The sequence below is a fragment of the Hylobates moloch genome, unplaced genomic scaffold, assembly GCF_009828535.3.
Source record: "Hylobates moloch isolate HMO894 unplaced genomic scaffold, HMol_V3 SCAFFOLD_13, whole genome shotgun sequence".
NCBI lineage: Eukaryota > Metazoa > Chordata > Mammalia > Primates > Hylobatidae > Hylobates > Hylobates moloch.
Genome location: NW_026652288.1, coordinates 89,105,994 through 89,130,261, shown reverse-complemented (window position 1 = coordinate 89,130,261; position 24,268 = coordinate 89,105,994). Strand labels below are relative to the sequence as shown.

General features: G+C 40.3%; 1 protein-coding gene, 1 non-coding gene and 1 pseudogene across 4 annotated transcripts; 1 reads left to right on the top strand and 2 right to left on the bottom strand.

The window, feature by feature from the left end:
* Positions 1 to 1,818: 1,818 nt before the first annotated feature.
* On the bottom strand, positions 1,819 to 2,593 carry LOC131380987 (zinc finger protein 277-like; annotated as a pseudogene).
* Positions 2,594 to 3,934: 1,341 nt separating this feature from the next.
* On the bottom strand, positions 3,935 to 24,228 carry NDUFB5 (NADH:ubiquinone oxidoreductase subunit B5). Of its 3 annotated transcripts, XM_032174039.2 has the most exons (6): positions 24,063 to 24,228; positions 13,973 to 14,061; positions 12,983 to 13,049; positions 11,977 to 12,038; positions 10,212 to 10,318; positions 3,935 to 4,524 (listed from the first exon to the last, which is right to left on the bottom strand). In XM_032174039.2, exons 1-6 carry the CDS (start codon positions 24,184 to 24,186, stop codon positions 4,404 to 4,406), a joined length of 570 nt encoding a protein of 189 aa, XP_032029930.1. In that variant the 5' UTR covers positions 24,187 to 24,228; the 3' UTR covers positions 3,935 to 4,403. The 3 variants fall into 3 exon arrangements, with proteins under 3 accessions (XP_032029930.1, XP_032029932.1, XP_032029931.1); XM_032174041.2 differs by lacking the exon at positions 10,212 to 10,318; XM_032174040.2 differs by lacking the exons at positions 12,983 to 13,049; positions 13,973 to 14,061 and having other exon boundaries at positions 24,063 to 24,220.
* LOC116481355 (small nucleolar RNA U13) lies at positions 14,156 to 14,259 on the top strand. The gene has a single exon (XR_004251519.1). It is a non-coding gene; the product is annotated as a small nucleolar RNA U13 (small nucleolar RNA).
* Positions 24,229 to 24,268: the final 40 nt, after the last annotated feature.

Sequence of the window (24,268 nt, the reverse complement as noted above, 5' to 3'; positions counted from 1 at the left end):
TTTCGGACGCTGCTTAGCCGGGAACGTGCTTTCCTCTGTCACAGCCTGCTGTGGCTGTGAAGCTGGTCCTATCAGCCGGTCCTATCAGCCGGTCCTATCAGCCGTATGCAGCATCCTAGGTCTGATTTCCCCCGCACTTGCCTCGGAGCACACAGCCCATGCTAAGAGATCTGTGCCTCCCCACGTCACTCTCTGCATTGGCCTCTCCCAAGACCGTCTCTTTCACACACTTTCACACACCTCCCCCGCCCCAGGACTCCTCATTGGATGAAACGAGCCTCTCTTGTGTCCCGAGTGGGTTCACACACACCCACACACTCCCAGTTCCTGTCTTCAGATCCATGAGCCACTTTCACTTTGTTAGTGGGGACAAAAGGTTCATCCAAATTGGCAAGTCACTCCTGCCACCCCCAGCCACTCTGGGTTGATTAGTGGTTGTTCCCCAGGAGGTGATCAAGCTTCCCTTCATCCCTATGGGACAGGCTTCCCTGCCTTGGGCCCTTGCTCCTTACCATGGTTTCTGAAGTGCTGGTATCATCCTGCAACCCTGTTCCCAGTTCTGTTGCCCTGCTGGGCAGGCCACTGGGATGTGGGAGCTGGTTTCCGTCCGGGTGAAGCTAACCTGCAGCATGCCTTGGATGCCGGGTCTCCCCCAGCCCCAGGGCTCTAGTCCCACAGGCAAAGGAGACAATAAATCTGTTGTCTCCAAACCCAGGCGAGCCCCCAGCAATGTTCTGGGATTTTTAAGGAATCAGAAAGACCAATGGGGTTCAGGAGGATATTTATTATTTAGGTGCACCAGCCCAGTCAGATTAACATCCAAAGGACTGAGCCCTGAACAAAGAGTTAAGTCAGCTTTTAAGCATTTTGTGGGGAAGGGGGGAGATCTGTACAGGGGGAAGCATATTACAAAAGCAAGAAACAAAGACAGTTATTCAGTCAAGACATGCATTACATCATTTCTTACTTTTCAAGGAAAAACATGTTTTGCGACTTGAGTTTATCTGTCGAGTGACCTTGCAGCTACCCAGCTAGGGAAACAGGGTCTTCACAATGCCTGGGAAGGGAGGAGAGAGAACACTCACTAGCCACCAGAAAAACAGGCAGTTAATTTTTAAAGGACTCCAGCTCTTTCTCTTTCTCAGGGGGAATTGGGTTTTCTTACATACAACTGAGTTTCTGCTTACGCACTCTTTAATTTCTTTTAATTCCTTTTCTAACAACGAGTTCTTGAGAGATCTGGTTGTTTAAAACAGTGTGTGGCACGTCCTCCACCTCTTTCTCTTGCTCTCTTGCCATGTGATGTGCCTGCTCCTGCTTTGCTTTCTGCTATGAAAATTCCTTGAGGCCTCCCCAGAAGCCAAGCAACGCTGGTGCCATGCTTCCTGTACAGTCTGCAGAATTATGAGCCAATTACACCTTTTTTCTTTATAAATTACCCAGACTCAGGATTTTCTTTATAGCAACACAAGAATGGCCTAACACACCATCTAACAAGGGATTCATAACCAGAATATATAAGGAACTCAAACAATTCAATAGCAAAAAACCCATAACCTAATTAAAAAATGGACAGGCTGGGCACAGTGGCTCACACCTGTAATCTCAGCACTTTGGGAGGCCAAGGTGGGTGGATCACAAGGTCAGCAGTTCAAGACCACCCTGGCCAACATGGTGAAACCCCCTCTCTACTAAAAATACAAAAAAATTAGCTGGGTGTGGTGGTGCACACCTGTAATCCCAGCTACTCAGGAGGCTGAGGCAGGAGAATTGCTTGAACCTGGGAGGCAGAGGTTACAGTGAGTCGAGATCGCACCACTGCACTCCAGCCTGGGTGACAGATTGAGACTCCGTCTCAAAAAATAAAAAAATAAAATGGACAAAAAGGCCAGGCAAGCCTAAAGTCCCTACACTTTGGGAGGCCAAGGTGAGTGGATCACTTGAGCACAGGAGTTCAAGATCAACCTGGGCAACACGGTGAAACCCAGTCGCTACAAAAAATACAAAAAAATTAGCCGAGCATGGTGGCACATGCCTTTGGTCCTAGCTACTTCGGTCATCCTGAGGTGGAATGATCACTTGAACCCAGGATGCGGAAGCTGCAACGAGCCCAGATCACGTCCAGCCTGGGTGACCCCAATTCAAAAAATAAAAAGCAAAAATTAAAAAAAAAAAGGGCAAAAGATCTGTATAGACATTTCTCAAAGGAAGACATATGAATGGCCATTAGATATGTGAAAAAATGCTCAACCATAATTAGGGAAATGTAAACCAAAACCACATTAAGATATCATCTCATCCCAGTTAAAATGGACATTTGAAAAAAAAGAAAAAATAACAAATGCTGGTGAGGATGTGGAGAAAGGGGAACGCTCATCCACCATTGGTAGGAATGTACAGTAGTGCAACCACTATGAAGAACACCATGAAGGTTCCTCAAAAATCTACACATAGAACTATCATACAATCCAGCAATCCCTTTGCAACCTGTGTCCATCAACAGATAAATGGATATAGAAAATGTGGTCTGTATGGACAATATTATGAAAAAGAATGGGATTCTGTCATCTGTAGCAACATGGATGGAACTGGAGGTCACTATGATAAGTGAAATAAGCCAAGCCTAGAAAGACAAATATTGAATGTTCTCACTTATATGTGGGAGATTAAAAAACGGATCTCATGGAGGCAGAGTAGAAAGGTGGTTACAAGGCTGGGAAGGGAAGGAGTAGGAAATTTAGAAAAGTTAGTTAATGGTTACAAGAATACATTTAGATACAAGGAATAAGTTCTAGTATTTGATAGTACAGTAAGTAAATCATAGTTAGCAATAACTTATATAATATACTTATATATACTTATAACTTGTTATCTTATTTTGAAATATATATTTTAAAATATATTCAAATACTCTGATTTGACCATTATACATTGCATACATGTATCAAAATAGCATATTACATGTACATTATCAATAAAAATAATAAAGTTATTTGTTGAATGAATGGCCTGTGGCTTTTCAATTCACTTGTGTGTTTAGGCAGCAAAAAATTATTTCTCCATTTGGCCTTAAGTGGAGACCCACTGGCCTGAATCTTAGGAAGCCTGGATTCATTTTTACTTTTATGAAGAATGTAAAACATACTTCTAAGATGAGATGCATTGATAAGCTGTTACAGGTTTGAAAATCCTGAATGCTTATGGTAAAAAGCCATTTTGGAAGCTGAAGTGTAAATGTTTTAAATGTTTATTTTTGTAAATACTGAGTTTGTGTTTAACATCTGAGCCTCAGGTTTCTAATGTGTGAAACTCAAGAGAGTAATACTACCTCTTAAGTCATTTTGAAAATAATATTGGGTGCAGTGACTCAGGCCTGTAATCAGCACTTTGGGAGGTGGAGACAGGCCAATCACCTGAGGCCAGGAGTTCAAGACCAGCCTGGCCAACACAGCAAAACAGTCTTTACTGAAAAATACAAAAATTAGCCAGGTGTGGTAGTGGGCACCTGTAATCCCAGCTACTTGGGAGGCTGAGACAAGAATTGCTCGAACCTGGGAGGTGGAGGTTGCAGCCGAGATCGCGGCACTGCACTCACTCTAGCCTGGGTGACAGTGCAAGACTTCGTCAAAAAAAAAAAAAGAAAATAATGTTAAAAAATGCAGTTATTTAATATAGTGTCTAGCACACAATAAATGCTTAATAAATGATAGTCATTTTTAGCTTTTACTCACATTTTATAATCTCTGCAGGAATCACATTACCTAGTGGAACTACTTCCCCAGTGTTTACAAAAAAGGACTCTGAGGGATCCCAGAGATTGCATCCAGGAAAAGAGCATGTGCGTGTGCATGTGTGTGTGTGTGTGTATACGTGTCTGTGTGTATGTGTGTAGTTTAAAAAAGAATACATGCCAAAAAAAAAAACCATGAAAGCATTATAAACTTTAAAATTTGTTTACTGAAAATCTGTTTATTAAGGAGTTAACATTTTAGAGTTGGTTCAATACTTTATGGAACTTAAAATCCTGAGTTGCCCCTCAATAATACATACATCTACAGTACAGGCATTTGTACAAAATACTATAATTACTGGTGCTTAACATTATTAGACTTCTTTTCTATAACTTCCATTTGTCAGGTAAATAAAACACTAACCTTTCAAAGTTGCTACAATTTTAGGAGTTCACAAATTCCTATTTCTCCAGTTTTTATTAGTACATTTTAAACCTTCTTTGGGGACTGGAAGCCAAACCCCCCAAACAAAAGCCTCAGTCTGAACCAACACTGAGAGACAGTAATGTCAGAAGCTCTTTCGTTTTTCACGGAGAGCAAAAATACAGAATATATTTACTAATTTATTTTCCAATAAAAAGAATATACTTTGTATTTGGAGAAAAAAAGTGCTTAATTGTCAGGAGTTGCTTTTGGAGAATGATCAATAAGTTCCTTGTCAATTGTCTCATAGTAATACCACGGTCCATCTCCTCTCACACGCATCAATCTTCGTACTTCCAGCTCCTTTAACCTGTAACAAATGGAACAGCAATATTGAGATTCCAGCACTTCCAATTATAAATGTAATGAGCCATTTCCATAAAGGACAATCACTGGAGTCTGCTTTTATATAAAGTATAATGTCCCTCCACAGACCCTTATGTAGGCATACATGTGGTATACATCTATAAGCAAAATTTGGGACTCGTTTTTAGACTTTTATTATGTTGCTTATGTAGGTAGCTATCAAACGGTTTTTTTTTTTTTTTTTTGAGACGGAGTCTTGCACGGTTGCCCAGGTCGGAGTGCTATGGCACAGTCTCAGCTCACTGCAACTTCGCCCTCCCAGGTTCAAGTGATCCTCCTGCCTCAGCCTCCCAAGTAGCTGGGACTACAGGGGCCCACCACCATGCCCAGCTAATTTTTATATTTTTAGTAGAGACAGGGTTTCATCATGTTGGCCAGGCTGGTCTCTAACTCCTGACCTCGTGACCTGCCTGCCTTGGCTTCCCAAAGTGCTGGGATTACAGGCGTGAGCCACTGCACCTGGCTTACCAGTTTTTAACACCAAAACATTACTCGAATTGATAACGAATTCTCTCCTTCACTGTGCCTGCACAGATCACTTTCATCTGAATTGTTCAGTGCTTTTCCTATCTTCTCACCTTTTAGATGCTAGGAGAGTCATTTACAGAATGTCTACTACTATGGCCATAGGCTGTGCCAGGTGCTAGGAATTAACAAGTGAATAAGCTTTTTTGGAGTTTCACATCTTGTGTCTGCCTATCACCATTAGGACAGAAAACTTTCCGAGAGCAGAACTGGTTTTTTATTCACCAGCATTATACCAGGCCCAGTCAACATCAGACACTCAGTCAATATTTATACAAACATAAATAGAAAGCAAGAAAAATCAAGATTAAGAAAAATATTCTCCAACTCTAACATCTACTTAATTGCCCTTGTCCTTCTTCACAAATTGAATAATCTCTTATTTTATACAGGTGCTTTCCCTCTTCCATATCTAAGTCTTTGCACAAACGATCACACATTCCTGAAGTAGTCCCTTCTCCATCAAACCTTTTATTTTCTGTTTTTATAGAATACATACTTTTTCATAGGACTAAAAATTTATCACAGTTAAATAAGTCACTTTATGAACCTCAACCAGCTCACTTACCCTATGGGAGATTATATGCCTTTGTGAGGGTATGTTTATTGATCTTTTTTGAAGGATTAAATAAAGTTCTCTTTCTTGTCTACTCTTTATAGAGTATAACTATCCAAACCGTGAGTAATTAAAATATTTATCAACATGAGACTAACTGGTTAAATTATGATTCATCCACATAATGGACTACTATGTACCTGCTAAAAATAATGAGAATCTGTATGTAGTAACATGGGAGGAGATGCTACATATACTGTTATGTTTTAAAAAAGCAAGGTATAAAATAAGCATGTGTAGCACCTTCCTATTTCATTAAAAAATAGTAAGCTGGGAGCAGTGACATGTCTGTAGTCCTAGCTACAGACTGAGGTGGGAAGGTTGCTTTAGCTCAGGAGTTCAAGTCCAGCCTGGGCAACACAGCAAGTCCCCATGTCAAATAAAAAAAAAACAAAAACAAAAGCCAAAAACAGGCTGGGCAAGCTGACTTATGCCTGTAATCCTAGCACTATGGGAGGCCAAGGCAGGAAGACTGCTTGAGCCCAGGAGTTGAAGATCAGCCTGCCAACAGAGCAAGATCTCATCTCTACCAAAACAAACAAACAAACAAAAAAAACCCCCCAAACAATTAGTTGGGCATGATGGCCAGCACCTGTGGTCCCAGCTACTCAGGAGGCTGAGGCTGGAGGATTGCTTAAGCCCAGGACGTCGGGGCTGCAGTGAGCCATGACTGCAACATTGCACTCCAGCCCAGGCAACAGAACGAGATCCTGTCTCAAAAAAAGAAAAGGAAAACATGGGTGAATATTAAAAAAAAAATTTTGGAATTATATATTTACTGATTTAATTATCATCAGAGATCTCTGTATGACACAAAATCCCAAAAGCTAAAGACTGTCAAACCTGACAATAATTATAAATGAGTAAATACATAGAAAGTAATTAAAACACTGATACAAAATGTACTCAAAAATTTATTAGCGGCCAGGTATGGTGGCTCACGTATGTAATCCCAGCACTTTGGGAGGCTGAGGCAGGCAAATCACTTGAGGCCAGGAGTTCAAGACCAGCCTGGCCAACATGGCAAAACCTGCTCTCTACTAAAAATACAAAAATTTGCAGGGCGTGGTGGTGGGCGCCTGTAATCCCAGCTACTCGGGAGGCTGAGGCAGAATCGCTTGAACCCGGAAGGCAGAGGTTGCAGTTAGCCAAGACCACGCCACTGTACTCCAGCCTGGGAGATAGACCAAAACTGTCTCAAAAAAAAAAAAAAAAAGAAAATGTTATTAGTTACTATTACAGATTTGTTATCTGAAAATGTAAAAACACTCTGTGTTGCAAAAATTTCTACACTGCCAAAGGACAATATATAGAGAAAGAAATACACACAGCCAGGTGCAGTGGCTCACGCCTGTAATCTCAGCATTTTGGGAGGCCCGGAGGGTGGATCGCTTGAGCCCAGGTGTTTGAGACCAGCCTGGGCAACATGGTGAAACCATGTCTTTACAAAAAATACAAAAATTAACTGGGCATGGTGTCACGCACCTGTAATCTTGGCTACTAGGGAGGCTTGGGTGGGAGGACAGCTTGCACCCAGGAGACCAAGGCTGCAGTGAGTCAAGATCATGCCACTGTACTCCAGCCTGGGCAACAGAGCAAGACTTTGTCTCAGGGGGAAAAAAAAAAAAAAGAAAAGAAATACACACAACTAATAGATATATTAAAAAACTACTCAATTTTACAAAGAAATATAAAATTGAAATGATGAGGTGACATTTTTCAATTATCATATCAGCAAAAATGTTTCACTTTGATAAATTCCATTACAGAGAAACATGGAAAACTGAAACATGGAAACTGATGAAGAAACAACTGGTGCAACTTTTTGGAGAAGAGTTCGGCAATATCTACCCAAAGTTTAAAAGCATGTGCTATTTGGCTTATTAATGCCACTTCCAGAAATTTATTTTCCAGATATGTTACATAAATATGTAAACAATATGGGGGAAAATTAAACACAGCAGTATGTATAATAGCAAAAAACTTGGAAAGAACCCAAGTACCAGCAATAGGGGACTGGTTAAAAAAAACACAGGCACTCCAAGTCAATCTTAAGCCAAAAGAACAAAGCTGGAGGCATCACACTACCTGACAAGGCTACAGTAACCAAAACAGCATGGTACTGGTACCAAAACAGAGATAGAGACCAATGGAACAGAACAGAGCCCTCAGAAATAATGCTGTGTATCTACAACCATCTAATCTTTTTTTTTTTTTTTTTTTTTTTGAGACGGAGTCTCGCTCTGTCATGCAGGTTGGAGTGCAGTGGCGCAATCTCGGCTCACTGCAAGCTCCGCCTCCCGGATTTACGCCATTCTCCTGCCTCAGCCTCTCCGAGTAGCTGGGACTACAGGCGCCCGCCACCACGCCTGGCTAATTTTTTTTTGTATTTTTAGTAGAGACGAGGTTTCACTGTGGTCTCGATCTCCTGACCTCGTGATCCGCCCGCCTCGGCCTCCCAAAGTGCTGGGATTACAAGCGTGAGCCACCGCGCCTGGCCAACCATCTAATCTTTGACAAACCTGACAAAAACAAGAAATGGGGAAAGGATTCCCTATTTAATAAATGCTGCTTGGAAAACTGGCTAGCCATATGCAGGAAGCTGAAACTGTACCTCTTCCTTACACCTTATACACAAATTGATTCAAGATGGATTAAAGACTTATATGTTAGACCTAAAACCATAAAAACCCTACAAGAAAACCTAGGCAATACCATTCAGGATATAGGCATGGGCAAGGACTTCATGTCTAAAACACCAAAAGCAATGGCAACAAAAGCCAAAATTGATAAATGGGATCTAATTAGACTAAAGAGCTTCTGCACAGCAAAAGAAACTACCATCACAGTGAACAGGCAATCCACAGAATGGGAGAAAATTTTTGCAACCTAGTCATCTGACAAAGGGCTAATATCCAGAATCTATAATGAACTTAAACAAACTTATAAGAAAAAAACAAATAACCCCATCAAAAAGTGGGTAAAGGAAATGAACAGACACTTCTCAAAAGAAGACATTTATGCAGCCAAAAAACACATGAAAAAATGCTCATCATCACTGGCCATCAGACAAATGCAAATCAAAACCAAAATGAGATACCATCTCACACCACTTAGAATGGCCATCATTAAAAAGTCAGGAAACAACAGGTGCTGGAGAGGATATGGAGAAACAGGAACATTTTACACTGTTGGTGGGACTGTAAACTAGTTCAACCATTGTGGAAGTCAGTGTGGCGATTCCTCAGGCATCTAGAACCAGAAATACCATTTGACCCAGCAATCCCATTACTGGGTATATACCCAAAGGATTATAAATCATACTGCTATAAAGACACATGCACATGTTATGTTTACTGCAGCACTATTCACAATAGCAAAGACTTGGAACCAAGCCAAATGTCCAACAATGATAGACTGGATTAAGAAAATGTGGCACATATACACCATGGAATACTATGCAGTCATAAAAAAGGATGAGTTCATGGCCTTTGTAGGGACATGGATGAAGCTGGAAACCATTGTTCTCAGCAAACTATCACAAGGACAAAAAAACCAAACACTGCATGTTCTCACTCATAGGTGGGAACTGAACAATGAGAACACCTGGACACAGGAAGGGGACCATCACATACCGGGGCCTGTTGTGGGGTGGGGGGAGGGGGGAGGGATAGCATTAGGAGATATACCTAATGTTAAATAATGAGTTAATGGGTGCAGCATACCAACATAGCACATGTATACATATGTAACTAACCTGCACGTTGTGCACATGTACCCTAAAACTTAAAGTATATATAAAAAAAAAAAAACCAGGCACTCAGCACCATAAGAGAGGGGAAAAAATATGTATGTCTACCTTTTCAGTATGTATATAAAATATAATATATAAGAAAGAAAATCCACATAGCTTTCCATAACAGCATATATCTCTTTCTTTTTAATGGCCACATTATATATTTCATTGGATGGATATATCCATCCATCTGCTTCCCAGCTGGGGCAACAGAGCAAGACTTCCACTCTAAAAAAAAATTTCAGAAATTTAAAAACGAACTCCTTTTAACCTGACGCATATCTCCTAATAGTCTCCTTGTCACCAGTTTCTAATTTTCACTCCAAACAAGCTAATTCTATCTTTATCCCTTTTTTTTTTTGAGACGGAGTCTCGCACTGTCACCCAGGCTGCAGTGCAGTGGCATGGTCTCAGCTCACTGCAACCTCTGCCTCCCAGGTTGAAGTGATTCTTCTGCCTCAGCCTCTTGAGTAGCTGGGATTACAGGCACATACCACCACGCCCGGCTGATTTCTGTAGCCTCCCCAAGTGCTGGGATTACAGGTGTGAGCCACTGCATCTGGATGTATCTTTATCCTTTTACATAAAGCATCCTACAGTGCTGAAATATTAATAGTTTTATTAATTCTTTTTTTCTGGTGGTTTGCAACCTTAGGAAGATTTTCTTTCCCACCTACCCCCTCTTTTTTCCTACCGTAATTCAACCTTTTCAGCTTCAATCTGAAGGACGGCCATTGTTCTTTCATACATCTTTTCAGGACTATCATAGAAATTACGGGCAATCCATCTCGATATGGGATGCTATAAGAGAAAATTCGTTTAATATTAGTCCATTTCTGAATAATACTTTGCTTTTCTAGTTGACTATTCTTTAAAATTATCATTTCAGTTAGATAAACCAATAACATCTATGTAACTAATATACATATATATAAAATAATTTTAACAGATTAGGTGGATACTATTTTTGTCCGCATTTTAAAGATAAGTGAATTGCACAAAGTTACGCAGCTAATAAATGGCAGCACCTGGACTCAAACCAGGTCTGTCTGACTCCAAAGCTGTGTACTCTTTTCCATTACACTATGCTGAGTACCTTAGGTGGCAGATTCAGAAGCCAAACCCAGGTTTTGGTAATTCAAAAATGGAGCTCTTTGCACCAGTTAGCATAAACGAACTAAGTATAAGGTCTGCCTTAAGATTTAATGGTTTAAGATTTATATTTAAAATATAATTCATTCAGATAATAAAACATGATGGGACATACTCTATTCAAGGCTCACAATAACACTTGTAAAAACAAATAACAAAATTAATTTTGGGTTTTGGTAGCAGTGGCAGTATGGTATAATGACCAACAGTTCAGGCTCTGGAGTCAAAGTTGTCTGGGTTGAAATAGTGACCCTATCTAGACAGGTCACTTAACTCTTAGCCTCAGTTTCTTCATCTCCAAAGAGGGAATAATAATAGTACATTTTACATGGGATGAAATAATAAATATTTGTAAAACACTCAGCACAGTACCTGTTACACAGTAGGTGCTCAATAATTGACAGCTAGCATTACCATTGGCGAAATCTTTCCTAAGGCATTGAACTTAGGATAAATTATGTTACTCTGTTAGGCTGAGAACACACTGCAATCATTCTTTAAAAAATTGTAAAGCTTAAAATGATTTTCAAAAAAATGAAGTACTAAAACTAGTTGTTTATAAAAAGTATGCAAAAAATGTATCTGCTTGATATAAAAAATGAAATATAAAACTCTATCACAGCTGGGCACAGTGGCTCACACCTTTAATCCCAGGACTTTGGGAGGCTGAGGTGGGTGGATCACTTGAGGCCAGGAGTTCGAGAAAAGCCTGGCCAACATGGTAAAATCCTGTCTCTACTAAAAATACAAAAAGTAGCCAGGAGGCCAGGCACGGTGGCTCACGCTTGTAATCCCAGCACTTTGGGTGGCCGAGGCGGGCGGATCACAAGGTCAGGAGATCGAGACCACGATGAAACCCCGTCTCTACTAAAAATACAAAAAATTAGCCAGGTGTACTGGCGGGCGCCTGTAGTCCCAGCTACTCGGAGAGGCTGAGGCAGGAGAATGGCGTGTGAACCCAGGAGGTGGAGCTTGCAGTGAGCCGAGATTGCCCCACTGCACTCCAGCCTGGGTGACAGAGCAAGACTCTCAAAAAAAAAAAAAAAAAAAAGTAGCCAGGAGTGGCAGCACACACCTGTGATCCCAGCGACGTGGGAGGCTGAGGCATGAGAATCGCTTGAATGCGGGAGGCAGAAGTTGCAGTGAGCTGAAATCGTGCCACTGCACTCCAGCCTGGGCGACAGAGCAAGATGCTGTCTCAAAAAAACAAAACAAAATACCTGATTATATCATAATTGAATTAAGACATTAACTAGTGCGTTGACAAGGCATGTAACAGTATGTAATTGTCAATGTCCCATACAAACCTTATAATATTCCCAGTGTTCTGGGATATAGCCTTCTGGAATTTCTGCTAGTTCAGCTTGACCTAATAAGAAAAAATGGTTAAGTTCAACTTTAGCATGAGGAGTTTATAAAATTAATTCTTCACCATTAAAGTAAGAAACCAACTTCTTGTGGTTTTAAAGGATCCTTTAAAAAATTTGTACCAATGAAGCTATCTAGTATTTTTAATTCACTTTAATCTGGTTGAAAATCAATTCATTTGTTAGACATTTTTAGACATCTCTCTGTGTAAGGCATTATTTATAGGTATTCCATGAGTTTCTCATTTTGTTTTTATATACTGTAACAAGATATAATAAAAGACATATTATTCCTTCTGGTCTTCCCTATACCTATGATACAAAACATTTTAGGATTCAAGGTGTTAGAAGTACTTTGAACAAAATTTCCCATGAAAATCTAATGTTTACTGTCATTGACATTTTCATTTTTTGTAAGAGGATTATAGTGTGTGTTTTTTTTTTTTTTTTTTTTTGGGACAGAGTCTCACTCTGTTGCCCAGGCTAGAGTGCGATGGCACGATCTCAGTTCACTGCAACCTCCACCTCCTGGGTTCAAGCCATTCTCCTGCCTCAGCCTCCCAAGTAGCTGGGATTACAGGCGTCCGTCACCACGCCCAGCTAATTTTTTGTATTTTTAGTAGAGATGGGGTTTCACTATGTCGGCCAGGCTGGTCTCGAACCCCTGACCTCATGATCTGCCCGCCTCAGCCTCCCAAAGTGCTGGGATTACAGGCGTGAGCCACTGTGCCCAGCTGAGGATTATAGCTTTATATGTTCTAGGACGGATTAAAAAATTCTTAGTTGAGATTTGGTTATTTTAAGATAAACTGCCATGCTTATGCTTATTTAATTATTTAAAGAGCTTTTCATTACAATATCCATAATTTCTTTTTTATATTAATGTACATATGTTTAAAAAATTTTTCCCATCTGGTGGTGCTGGCAGGGGATGGAAGTGACTTACCAATGAATACATTCACCAGAGTTATGAAAATTGCTACTGGAATCCCAGTCAATGCAATGTAGAATCTCTAAGATAAAAAATAAAAAAGTGTTTCTCATGACCATTTCGTAACTCTCCCCACACACAAATCATCCTCATATGATTTCCTCATATTTCTTATAAAATAAACTTGCCAAATTGGGCATACAGTACCAAATTATTGATTTCTGTGATTTTATTTTTTGGTAAAGCAATGCCATGAAAGAAAATAATACGTTAAGAACAAAAGTGTAAAAACATCAGGGTGATTTCTACCACTTAACAGGATTTGAGCTGGTTATAACAAGAAAAGTAAGGGCTCAACCAAGGAGATGAAAAAGGTCATTAAACACAATGGAAGGGCAAGAGAAAGTTTTAAGGTCAGTACTCAAATGATGATTCAGAGCTTTATCTACAGTGGCAGATGGTCTAGACAATCTCCCATTTTCTAAGCCTCTACTTTGTTCCTACAGAGCCTTGAGACAGAAATATAGTCAGCATTCTAAATAAGCAATGTAATTATATTATTGCTAAATTAAGATTGCACTATAGATCCCTGTTACTCTCTGAAATCAATGTTCTTGAACAACATATAAATATAAAATCATATCCCAAAATAATGTAGCTCCTTTATTTAAACAAGTCTTTCAATAAGTTCTTTGGTAATTTAAAGAATATTTTAGTTATAGGAACACAGATTCTATTTCGAAACGCTATAATCTTCAGAAGAAAGGAATGGTTCAAGTTTTACCTCCATTTAGTGTAAATCCTTTTGTGATTAAGGAAAGCTTCCCTAATTTAAAGATAAATTCAATAACAAATCAGACTTTACAATCTCAGTATCTTCTACAGAAAGAAATATAAATTTACAAAATAAAATATTTCATAAAATGAAAGATGTTTTCTAAAGAGGCAAAAATTTTTTCCCTGTTACATGCAAAGACTTTAATTCAACAAAAAATTTAAACTTACCAATAACTTCAAAAAACGCCTGTCATAGAATCTAGAGGGTTTGATGACAAATAGTCTTTTCCCATGGTCTCCACTGTGTCGAACAGGAGCTGGAAATATTGAATTACCCTGTTTCATACAAGGTTCATATGGGTATACTGTTATATTCTGAGTTAAAATCAGATTATTAAAAAAAATACAAGGATCCTTTTGTAGCTCATAAGCAGGATGACTGGGTTTTCACACTCATGTGTGAGATGTGCCTCCCTCAAACCTTGTTATGAGGTAGGCACATTACCCATCTGACATGAAACAAGAAGAAAATATACATTCTTAGATGTTTAATATGAGTTAAGATTTTAAAATGTCTTATTTGAGTAATAAGGCCAGGTCAGACAGGATATCTTTAAACAAAGATGGATCTACTGTTCTAAAGTATAACTTTCCTCATTTTAATTCAAAGTTAAAGTATCTAAATAATCATTTTAATTTGTTTCAATAGCAGGTAGGGAGGTTAGGTACTTAATGAGCTGCTTATCTGTGTCTCCTCTGCAACAAATATTTGCTAATGCTGCAAAAGAAATACATTTAATTTAAATTATTCCATTATGCCATTTCACATGACACATTATCTGTATTATTATGCTGCAAAATAGATGGAAAGGACCAGCAGTATTTATTCAACAAATCACCAGCAGGAATTAGAACTTGTTATCAAACTACACACTCTAAAATATCTTGATAAAATCACGTGGTAACCCATTGCTGATTAAGAATATCCTCTTCAAGTCTCCCCCCTGACAGAATTTAATCAAGCCTTGCTGGAAGTAAACTGAGGCAAAATTTCACTTCTGGATCCTCTTTTTACATTCTTCCTCTTGAAGGTCTGGAAGGATCACTAGAGGCATTCCAAGCCGTTTCCACTGGGAACAGGAAAGGATCTAGCTGTTACTTAGAAACTGAAGGTTCCTATGTTTTCACTGTGTAACTACTCTCAAGGATATTTTGCATGTGAGTCACTGTGGAATAAAAAACTTTAATTTCCCATTAAAGGAATTTCAGTCATAATAGATGTCAGAAAGATCTGAATCTTTTGTTCATGTTTAATGTCTGGAATGCCGTCCCCTCTCCTGAAATCTATGTTAGGCCCAGATAACATCTTATCTTCCAAGATTCCAACATTCTTCCCAACCACACGAGATCTTTCCTACTTTTGAATTACTGTATGTTATTGTGACATGTATATTTGTGTTCACTGCTGCCACTTTTAAGTATAAATATCTTGAAAGCAGGAACTAGCTTCTTAATTTTGGTAACACCTGCAGCAGCTTGCAGTTAGTTTGGGAGGTTGATTCACAAGAGAATTAGAAACTGGCATGAATTTACTACATATAATTCATACTACTAAGGCTTTTTAAATAACAAGATTAAGAGAATTTGACAAAGTAAGTATGGACTTCAGCAAATCATCTGAAAGATACATAATAGAATTTTTTTTGTGGACTAGATGAAGAAAACGGGTTGGATGACAGTACCAAGTACTCATTAATTCAATACATATTTAATTGCATACTATGTGCAGATCCTATGCTAGACCTATATATGGTCTAAGAGGGATATAGATCTTGCTGGGAGAAATACACACTACACAAATAATTACAACTCTGTAAGGGTAACAAGGGAAAGAAATAGCATACAGTGGCCCAGAAGAAAAGTTCCTATTTAGACAAGATGGGGGGATTGGGAAGAGGGGACATTATAAGCTGAGAGAAATAGCAAGTTAGAGAAATTTGTAATGGGTACTTGATTGACTGTAACCAAAAGGTACTGATTAATTACTGCAGTAACCTGGCAAAGGGATCTCTCAAAAGCCCTGCAGCATCAAGGTTTCTATGAATGGCTTAGATGAGGTGGATACAGCATTCCTGACTTGTCGAGTCTTAGAAACACAAAGCTACTGCTACAAGAGTGGCTAAGGCACTGATGAAATGGGGTCCCAAAAGAGTCTTTACACACATTACAAAAGGCTGAATCTAAAAGGATTCAATATAATAAGGTAAGTGGAAGTTCCGCCTGGAACTCCCAGAAATTTAGTTGCTCACAAAAAAGCCAAATCAGTCAATCTGATACACCAGAAGTATGGGGTCAAAACAGGATGATCTTCCCTGTCCCTTATCCCCTGACTACACCTGCAGAAATGTGTCCATTCAAGAGCATACTCTCTTAGAGGGACAATCTATTTTCAGCTTAGTATTAGTTTGGTGCAAAAGTAATTGCAGTTTTTGCAACTGAAAGTAATTGCAGTTTTTGGCCGGGCACGGTAGCTCACGCCTGCAATCCCAGCACTTTGGGAGGCCAAGGTGGGTGGATCACGAGGTCAGGAGATTGAGACCAATCTGGCTAACACAGTGAAACCCCATCTCTACTAAAAATACAAAAAAATAGCCGGGTGCGGTGGCGGGCGCTTGTAGTCCCAGCTACTCGGGAGGCCACAGGAGAATGGCGTAAGTAAACCCAGGAGGCAGAGCTTGCAGTGAGCCTAGATCGCGCCACTGCACTCCAGCCTGGGTGACAGAGTGAGACTCCGTCTCAAAAAAAAAAAAAGTTTAATGCACTTAGTAATGTGAACTGCTTGCTCTTTCTTTACACATATTACCCAATTATTAAACAATTAGTCATGTCATTAAAAGTCCTAGATAACTTATTAATATTGTTTCAAGGTATATTTCATAGCATGTAACTCTTTTTTTCTTTTTTCCAGAGACAAGGTTTTTTGCTATGTTACTCAAGCTGGTCTCAAACTCCTGGGATCGAGAGATCCTCCCACCTTCAGCTTGCGGAGTAGCTGGGATTACATCACGCACCACCACAACCGACTTGCCCTTAACTCTCTTTAAATGTTTTGAGCCTTCATGATTTTTGATGTAGTAGGGCCATCTGCTTAAATCTAAAAATATTAGTGTGTAACCAGGAATGGTGGTGTGTGCTTGTACTCCCAGCTACTCAGGAGGCTGAGACGGGGGGATCACTTGAGCCCAGGAGTTTGAGGTCAGCCTGAACAACATAGCTAGACCCTTCCCCCTCAAAAAAAAATTAAATTATTAAGGTGAACATTGCTTACAATGAGGTGACTACCAAGATTTCTGGAACCCTGATCCTCCTGACACCAAAAATAGGCACCTTTCACTGCTCTCTAAAGCCTGAAATTTCTCCATTAAGTACTCATTAATTTCATAGGGCCAAGGCTTCAATGACTAATTTTTAAAAATGCAAATAGCCTCAGAAAAGTTATTAAGCCTTTGACGATTGCGATTTTTATAAGAATTGAATAAGATAATGTAGGAACTTTTTGTGTGTCAAAGACAACAACTGGGCTGGGCGCAGTGGCTCACACCTATAATCCCAGCACTTTGGAAGGCTGAGGTCAGGAGTTCGAGACCAGCCTGGCCAACATGGTGAAACCCCGTCTCTACTAAAAATACAAAAAATTAGCCAGGCCTGTGATCCCAGCTACTCGGGAGGCTGAGGCAAGAGAATCGCTTGAACCCAGGAGGCGGAGATTGTGGTGAACCAAGATCGCGCCACTACACTCCAGCCTGGGTGACAGAGCGAGACTGTCTCAAGAAAAAAAAAAAAAAAAGACAACAACTGAAAATTAGTCATTTTCTTTCCCTCATTCCCAGTAAAGGGCGCCACCATCTCAATTACCTTGGATAAAAATCTCAATCATCTTCCTTGCATCTATCCTTCATTCATCATTTGCCAAGGCCTCTTGATTCTAAGAGTTAAATTCTCCATTCCATTCCATGCCTTCTTTTCTTTACTGGCCTAGGTAATCAACATCCCCTATAAGCCATCCAATATTCAGAAGCATCTTCCTATAACACACTCCTGATATTGCTCTTCTGCTACAACACTCTGTTGCCTACAAAATCAAATGAAGACACTTTGGCTTTGTAGTCAGTCCCTCCCCTCCCCGAATTTGGTCCCAACTTTCCTTTATTTGCCTTTTCTCCCAACACCTACCTACCCCAAGAGTCACATATCCAATAAAAAAAAAACTCAACCTTTACTTTTCTGCCAGTTCCACCTATTAAAACTATCCTTATAATTCAGTTAAAATGCCCCATCTATTCCATGTCTGGATTAACTCCACAGCACTCTGTTTATACATCCATATTAATACTCTTCACATTTTTAAAAACCATAATTTATGCATATCAGTCTTCAATTATAAATTAAATTTACCTGCAGCTGAGGGGAGAACTTAGCTCATTTCTGGAATTATACCATCTTTGATGTTTAAGAAACAATTTAATTAAACAGAATAGCCTTATCTGCTGATTTTCTGAGAAAGGTTTACAGAGGGTGATGAAGAACATGACAGCACTAGATTTTTAGGAAGGATGAGGCTACAGGAATTTGTAGAAGGCTAATGCCAGGACTTCAAAGGCCCAGGCAAAAAAAGAAAAACTAGACAAACTGGACTTCATGAAAATTTTAAAATTTTGTGTCTGAAAGGATGCTATCAGCAGAGTAAAAAGGCAACCCACAGAATGGGAGAAAATATACGTAAATCATATATCTGATAAGGCACTGATTTCAGAACACATAGAAAACTCAACAACTACAAAAAACCAAACAATCCAATTTAAAAATAGGCTGGGCATGGTGGCTCATTCCTGTAATCCCAGCACTTTGGGAGGCTGAGGTAGGGAACTTCTTGAGCCCAGGAGTTTGAAACTAGCCTGGTCAACACAGCAAGATCTCGTCTCTACAAAAAACTTAAAAAATTAGCTGGGTGTGGTGGTGTGCACCTGTCATCCCAGCTACTCAGGAGGCTGAGGCGGGAGGATCACCTGAGTCTATGAGGTTGAGGCTACAGTCAGCTATGATTGCGCCACTGCACTTCAGCCTGGGTGACAGAGCAAGATCCTGTCAAAAATAAACAAATAAATAAAATAGGCAAATAGCCTGGCAGAGTGGCATGTACCTGTAGTCCCAGCTACTTGAGAGGCTGAAGCAGGATTGCTTGAGTCCAGGAGTTCAAGTTCGGCATGGGCAACATAGGGAGACCTCATACTCAAGTTAAAAAATAATAAGATAATAAATAATAAGCAAAGGATTTGAATAGACTTTTCTGTAAAGAAGATATATACACAAATGGCCAAGAAGCACACGAAAAGATGCTCAACAAAACTAATTAGGGAAATGCAAATCAAAACTACAATGATATCATCACATACCCATCAGAATAGCTACTATGAAAAAACCAGAAAATGACAAGTGTCAGTGAGAATATGGAGGAACTGGAATCTTGTACACTGTTGGTAAACAAAGGAATGTAAAATGGTATTGTTGCTATGGAAAATAGCAGGAGGGTTCCTCAAAAAATTAAAACCAGAATTACCATATTGTGGAGTCCTAGCAAGATACATAAGCAACAAGGAAGGGGCCCCAGGTGGAGGAAAGCAATTCTGCTGAGACACAGCTAATCACAGGCAACCCACAGGCACAACATCCTGTTCCCAAATACCTCGTTCAACACATAGCCCCAGTAGAGTGACCTTATCTGCACATCTTCTCTGCTTATAGCCCCTTCAGTATGACTCCATAAAACTTCCCTCCAGTCCCTCACTCTGCAGATAGCCCCTTCTCTGCTGTGCTGCCCATTGTTCTCTTCCAACTCGATCTTCGTGTTTTCTCTAATAAATCTGTCCTCTTTACCTATGACTGTCTTGGTAAATTCTTTTACCATCCACAATGCCAATCCCAGCCAGTAACACCCATGACACACATGACCCAGCAATTACACTTCTGCAGATATACCCACAAGAATTGAAAGCAGGGTCTCAGAAGAGATATTTGTACATCCATGTTCACAGAAACATTATTCACAACACAAGTCATACTCAATGTCACTGATAAGTTCTTGGAAACTGTGACTTTAAGTGAAACCACATACAGCAGGTCCTTAAACAACGTCACTTCCTTCTTTATTATAGGTTCTGACGGTCGCAGTTTCAAGAGCCAATGATTTTAAGTGAAGCTTTACAGTAATTAAAATCTGCAAGTGCTTTGGCGTAGTGGCTCACAGCTGTAATCCCAACACTTTAAGAGGCCAAGACAGTTGGATCACTTGAGGACAGGAGTTTGAAGGAATTCTTAACAGAACCCATTTAGGATTAAACAAGTTTTATTGTGGGTCTGAAGAAACTCCCCAGGTCTCCACAAACAAGTTTACTGGAGGTCTGAAGGAACTTCCCAAACCCCCGTGATTTAGCAGGAGACAAGATAAGGGTAATCAGCCCAGCACCTGGTCCCATTTACATTAAGTAAATTTACTAAGGCTCCAGAGGAAGGTCCTCAGGACTCAGACCTTAATTATAGATTTTAAAAAGTTAGTCACTTTTGTCTTTAGATGAGTGCACACTTACATGTAGACATATAGCTTAAAAGGTCTACAAGCTCTGAAAAACTGTAATTTTAAGTTGGTCTGGTGATAATTTCCAGGACTTCTCCCTGTAACCGGTTACAGGAATAAAAACTCTTCTGGCAGGGCATGGTGGCTCATGTCTATAATCCCAGCACTTTGGGAGGCCAAGGCGGGCGGATTACCTGAGGTCAGGAGTTCAAGACCAGCCTGGCCAACATGGTGAAACCCCATCTCTACTAAAAATCCAAAAAATTAGCCGGGCATGGAGGTGTGCACCTGTAATCCCAGCTACTCAGGAGGCTGAGGCAGGAGAATCGCCTGAACCCAGGAGGAAGAGGTTGCTGTGTGAGCCAAGATCGCGCCACTGCACTCCAGCCTGGGCAACAGAGTGAGACTCTGTCTCAAAAAAAAAAAAAACAAAAAAAACAAAAAAAACAACTCTCTTCCTCCCCAGTTCATCTGCATCTCATTATCGGATGGCAAGAAATAGCAGCCTGACCCTCAGTTTGATACGGGAACACCGGAAGCCAGGGGTTGCAGTGAGTCAAGATAGTGCCACTGCACTCTAGCCTAGAAGACAGAGCAAGACTGTCTCAAAAAAAAAAAAAGAAAAAAAAAAAAAAACCTAGAAGCAACCCAATTGAGGGATGATGGATAAGCAAAATGGGGTAAATACATACAATGGACAATGGACAATTCAGCTTTAAAAAGGAAGGAAATTCTGATATATGCTACAACATAAATATGCCTTGGGGATATTATGCTAAGTGACAGACAAATATTATATGATTCTACTTACATGAGAAATAGAGTAGTCAAAATCATAAAGACAGACAGCAGAATGGTGGTTACCAGAGGCTACGTGGAAGGGGAATGTAGAGTTATTGTTTAATGGATACAGAGTTTTAGTTTTACCATATGAAAAAAGTTCTGGAGTTGGATGATGGTGATGGTTGCATAGCATTAGGAATGTATTTAATACCACTGAACGGTGCACTTAAAAATGGTTAAAATAGTAAATCTTATGCGTCCTTTACCACAATTTTTTTAAAGGCTATTGCTGCCAGGCACTGTTGATTTTTTCCACTCACTCTTCACAACTACCTTTTGAGGCAGGTTAAAATTCTCATCTTTTTTAAAGAGGAGGAAATGCAGGTTATGAGCAATTAGGTGTCTTCCACTTTAGCTTCCAAGATGTGATGTTCACAGACATGGCTTCTGAATTCTAGAGCCAGAATTTGAAGATAGGTAGACTATCTCCAGAAAAAACAAAACAAGACAGATTCTCTACTACATTAGAGCTTATGTTCTTGTAGGGACAGATATAAACAACCATATAAGAGATTAAAAGCTTTCATATCACAGTGACTGATGCAAAATACCTTTGAAAGCAGGTACACAGCTAAAAACACAGTAACCTTTAGTAAAGATAGCTATTAGATCCTTCCCTGCTCTGATTGGAAAGGGCGCAGAACACGGTAATGATCCTTTGAGAACCCCAAGAAAGGGCAATAATGTAGAAAGAGAAACTGGGAGTGAAATTTTGCTGCAGTTTATCTCCAGCTAGATTTGATTGAATACTACCAGGGCGAGTATTTGAAGGATTTGTATTTGGCTATATGAGGATATCTGTAATCAGAAATGGCTTATAAAGGGATTTTCATCAAGGAATGTGAGCTTATCTAGTTTTGTATCAAGTTCAAATTCCTGCTGGAAATTTGTTAAATATCACTGGTTCTTTGCATCATGTTTCCAGCAAATCCCTATGTATATTGCCTCACCCTGTGGAGTGGCATAATTCAAATTAAACTGGGAGAATAGGGGTAAAAACAGAACAAGATATTTTGAGGCTGTAGACAACTTTCTGACTTTAAGTGTTTCACTTCCTCTTTACCTGCTTCTATTGCACAGGGCAAATGGCTTACAGTATATGTTTAACGAAGAGGATTAAATAAATTAATACTTTAAACCCTTAAAATGATGCTTGAGGTTAGGTGCGGTGGCTCACGCCTGTGATCTCAGCACTTTGGGAGGCCGAGGCGGGTGGATCATGAGGTCAGGAGTTCGAGACCAGCCTGGCCAACATGATGAAACCCCATCTCTACTAAAAATACAAAAAATTAGCCAGGCATGGAGGTGTGCACCTGTAATCCCAGCTACTCAGGAGGCTGAGGCAGGAGAATCACCTGAACCCAGGAGGCAGAGGTTGCAGTGAGCCAAGATCATGCCATTGCACTCCAGCCTGGGCAACAGAGCAAGACTCTGTCTTGAAAAAAATAATAAAAAAGGATGCTTGACACATAACAGGTGCTCAGTAAATGCTGGCTGTCATTATTATTTAGTACAGTGACACAATATTTAATAATTGAGTCAGTTTCCTCATCTGTAAAATGGAAATAACATTGTAATTTCTTTGCAGAGTCTTTGAGATAATAAAGTACACTGAATACCAAGCATTTGATCTTTGCTGATTATTCACACTGCCATGATGAAACTGTCTCCAAAGGGGTCCAAATAGCCCTATTAAGACTGTATTGGTCAGGTGCAGTGGCTTATGCCTATAATCCCAGCCCTTTGGGAGGCTGAGGCAGGCGGATCATTTGAGGTCAGGAGTTCGAGACCAGCCTGGCCAACATGGTGAAACCCCATCTCTACTAAATATACAAAAATTAACCAGGCGTGGTGGTGTGCACCTGTAGTCTCAGCTACTGGGGAGGCTGAGGCAGGAGAATCGCTTGAACCTGGGGGTGGAGATTGCAGTGAGCCAAGATGGTGCCACTGCATTCCAGCCTGGGTGACACAGTGAGACTCTGTCTCAAAAGAAAAAAAAAAAGACTGTATTATGACTTTCCTGAGACCTAGGCACTTTTGCCTTCAAGGGCCCCTTCCTCTAAGTTATTAAAAATAATATTTTATGACTGCATTGGTATAAAACGAACATAATACAGGCTGAATTCGTTATCATATTCATAAACATTATGGTCCTTTTAAAAAAGAAATTTAAATTAAAAGACTTTCGTGGACCCCTAAAACTATCATGGGTTCAGGCAGGAGAATCGCTTGAACCCAAGAGGCGAAGGTTGCAGCGAGCCAAGATCGCGCCACTGCACTCCAGCCTGGGCAACAGTGAGACTCTGTCTCCAAAAACAAACAAACAAACAAACAAAAAAACCCTCTCTTCCTCCCCAGTTCATCTGCATCTCATAATTGGGCGGCACGGTACTTACTGTGCCTAAAGAATAAGTTGGCCCTGAGCCTCTTTACCTGTCTACATATTACCTGTCTTCATATTCCTTAGCATAGGTGGGCTTCTCAGCAAGATGACTTTGCATCTGTGACTAGAACCTAGCCTTTGGGCAGGTGGAATTCAACAATAAGCTTGTGCCCTGGAGATACAGGTCTCAGCCCTATACCTTTCTAGACTCAGCTTCCGCAAATTAACATTAATTGGGATGGTGAATAACAACGTTTTAGAAATGCTAATAATGTAAACACGATCTATCCGGCTACTTCAGGAAAACCCCTCATACAGCTCGTGCTTCGTCTCTCCTCTCAAGCCCCAAGCCCACAATTTGTCCCGGCTCCCGCCGGATCCCACCAAGGTCACCCTGAAGCGTCCTCCCTTTTCTCGCCCCGCACCCGCTTCACGCCCGTTCTCCCTAGACCAGCACCCACCAGCAGCCTTCGGAAAGCCACGAGTGAGGAAGCCCCCAAATCCGAGGCGAGTGCCAAGGGGGCGGCCAGACAGAGCTGCCACCGCGGTAACCGAAACCCGCCGCAACAAACTCATGGCCGCCATGGCTACTACGGGCAAGAGGAAGAAGGGGGGCGGGTCACGGAAGCTGAGAGAGCCAATTTACCAATGAGGACAAAGGCAGGAT

Bases quoted from the DNA above. Each gene is read 5' to 3' on its own strand.
- NDUFB5 (XM_032174039.2), bottom strand. From the start codon at position 24,186: ATGGCGGCCATGAGTTTGTTGCGGCGGGTTTCGGTTACCGCGGTGGCA. The intron at 14,062-24,062 runs GTGGGTGCTGGT...CAATATTTCCAG, and splicing joins TGGCTTTCCGAAGGCTGCTG to CTCCTGTTCGACACAGTGGA. The intron at 12,039-12,982 runs GTAAGTCACTTC...TTTTCTTATTAG, and splicing joins TCTGGTGAATGTATTCATTG to GTCAAGCTGAACTAGCAGAA.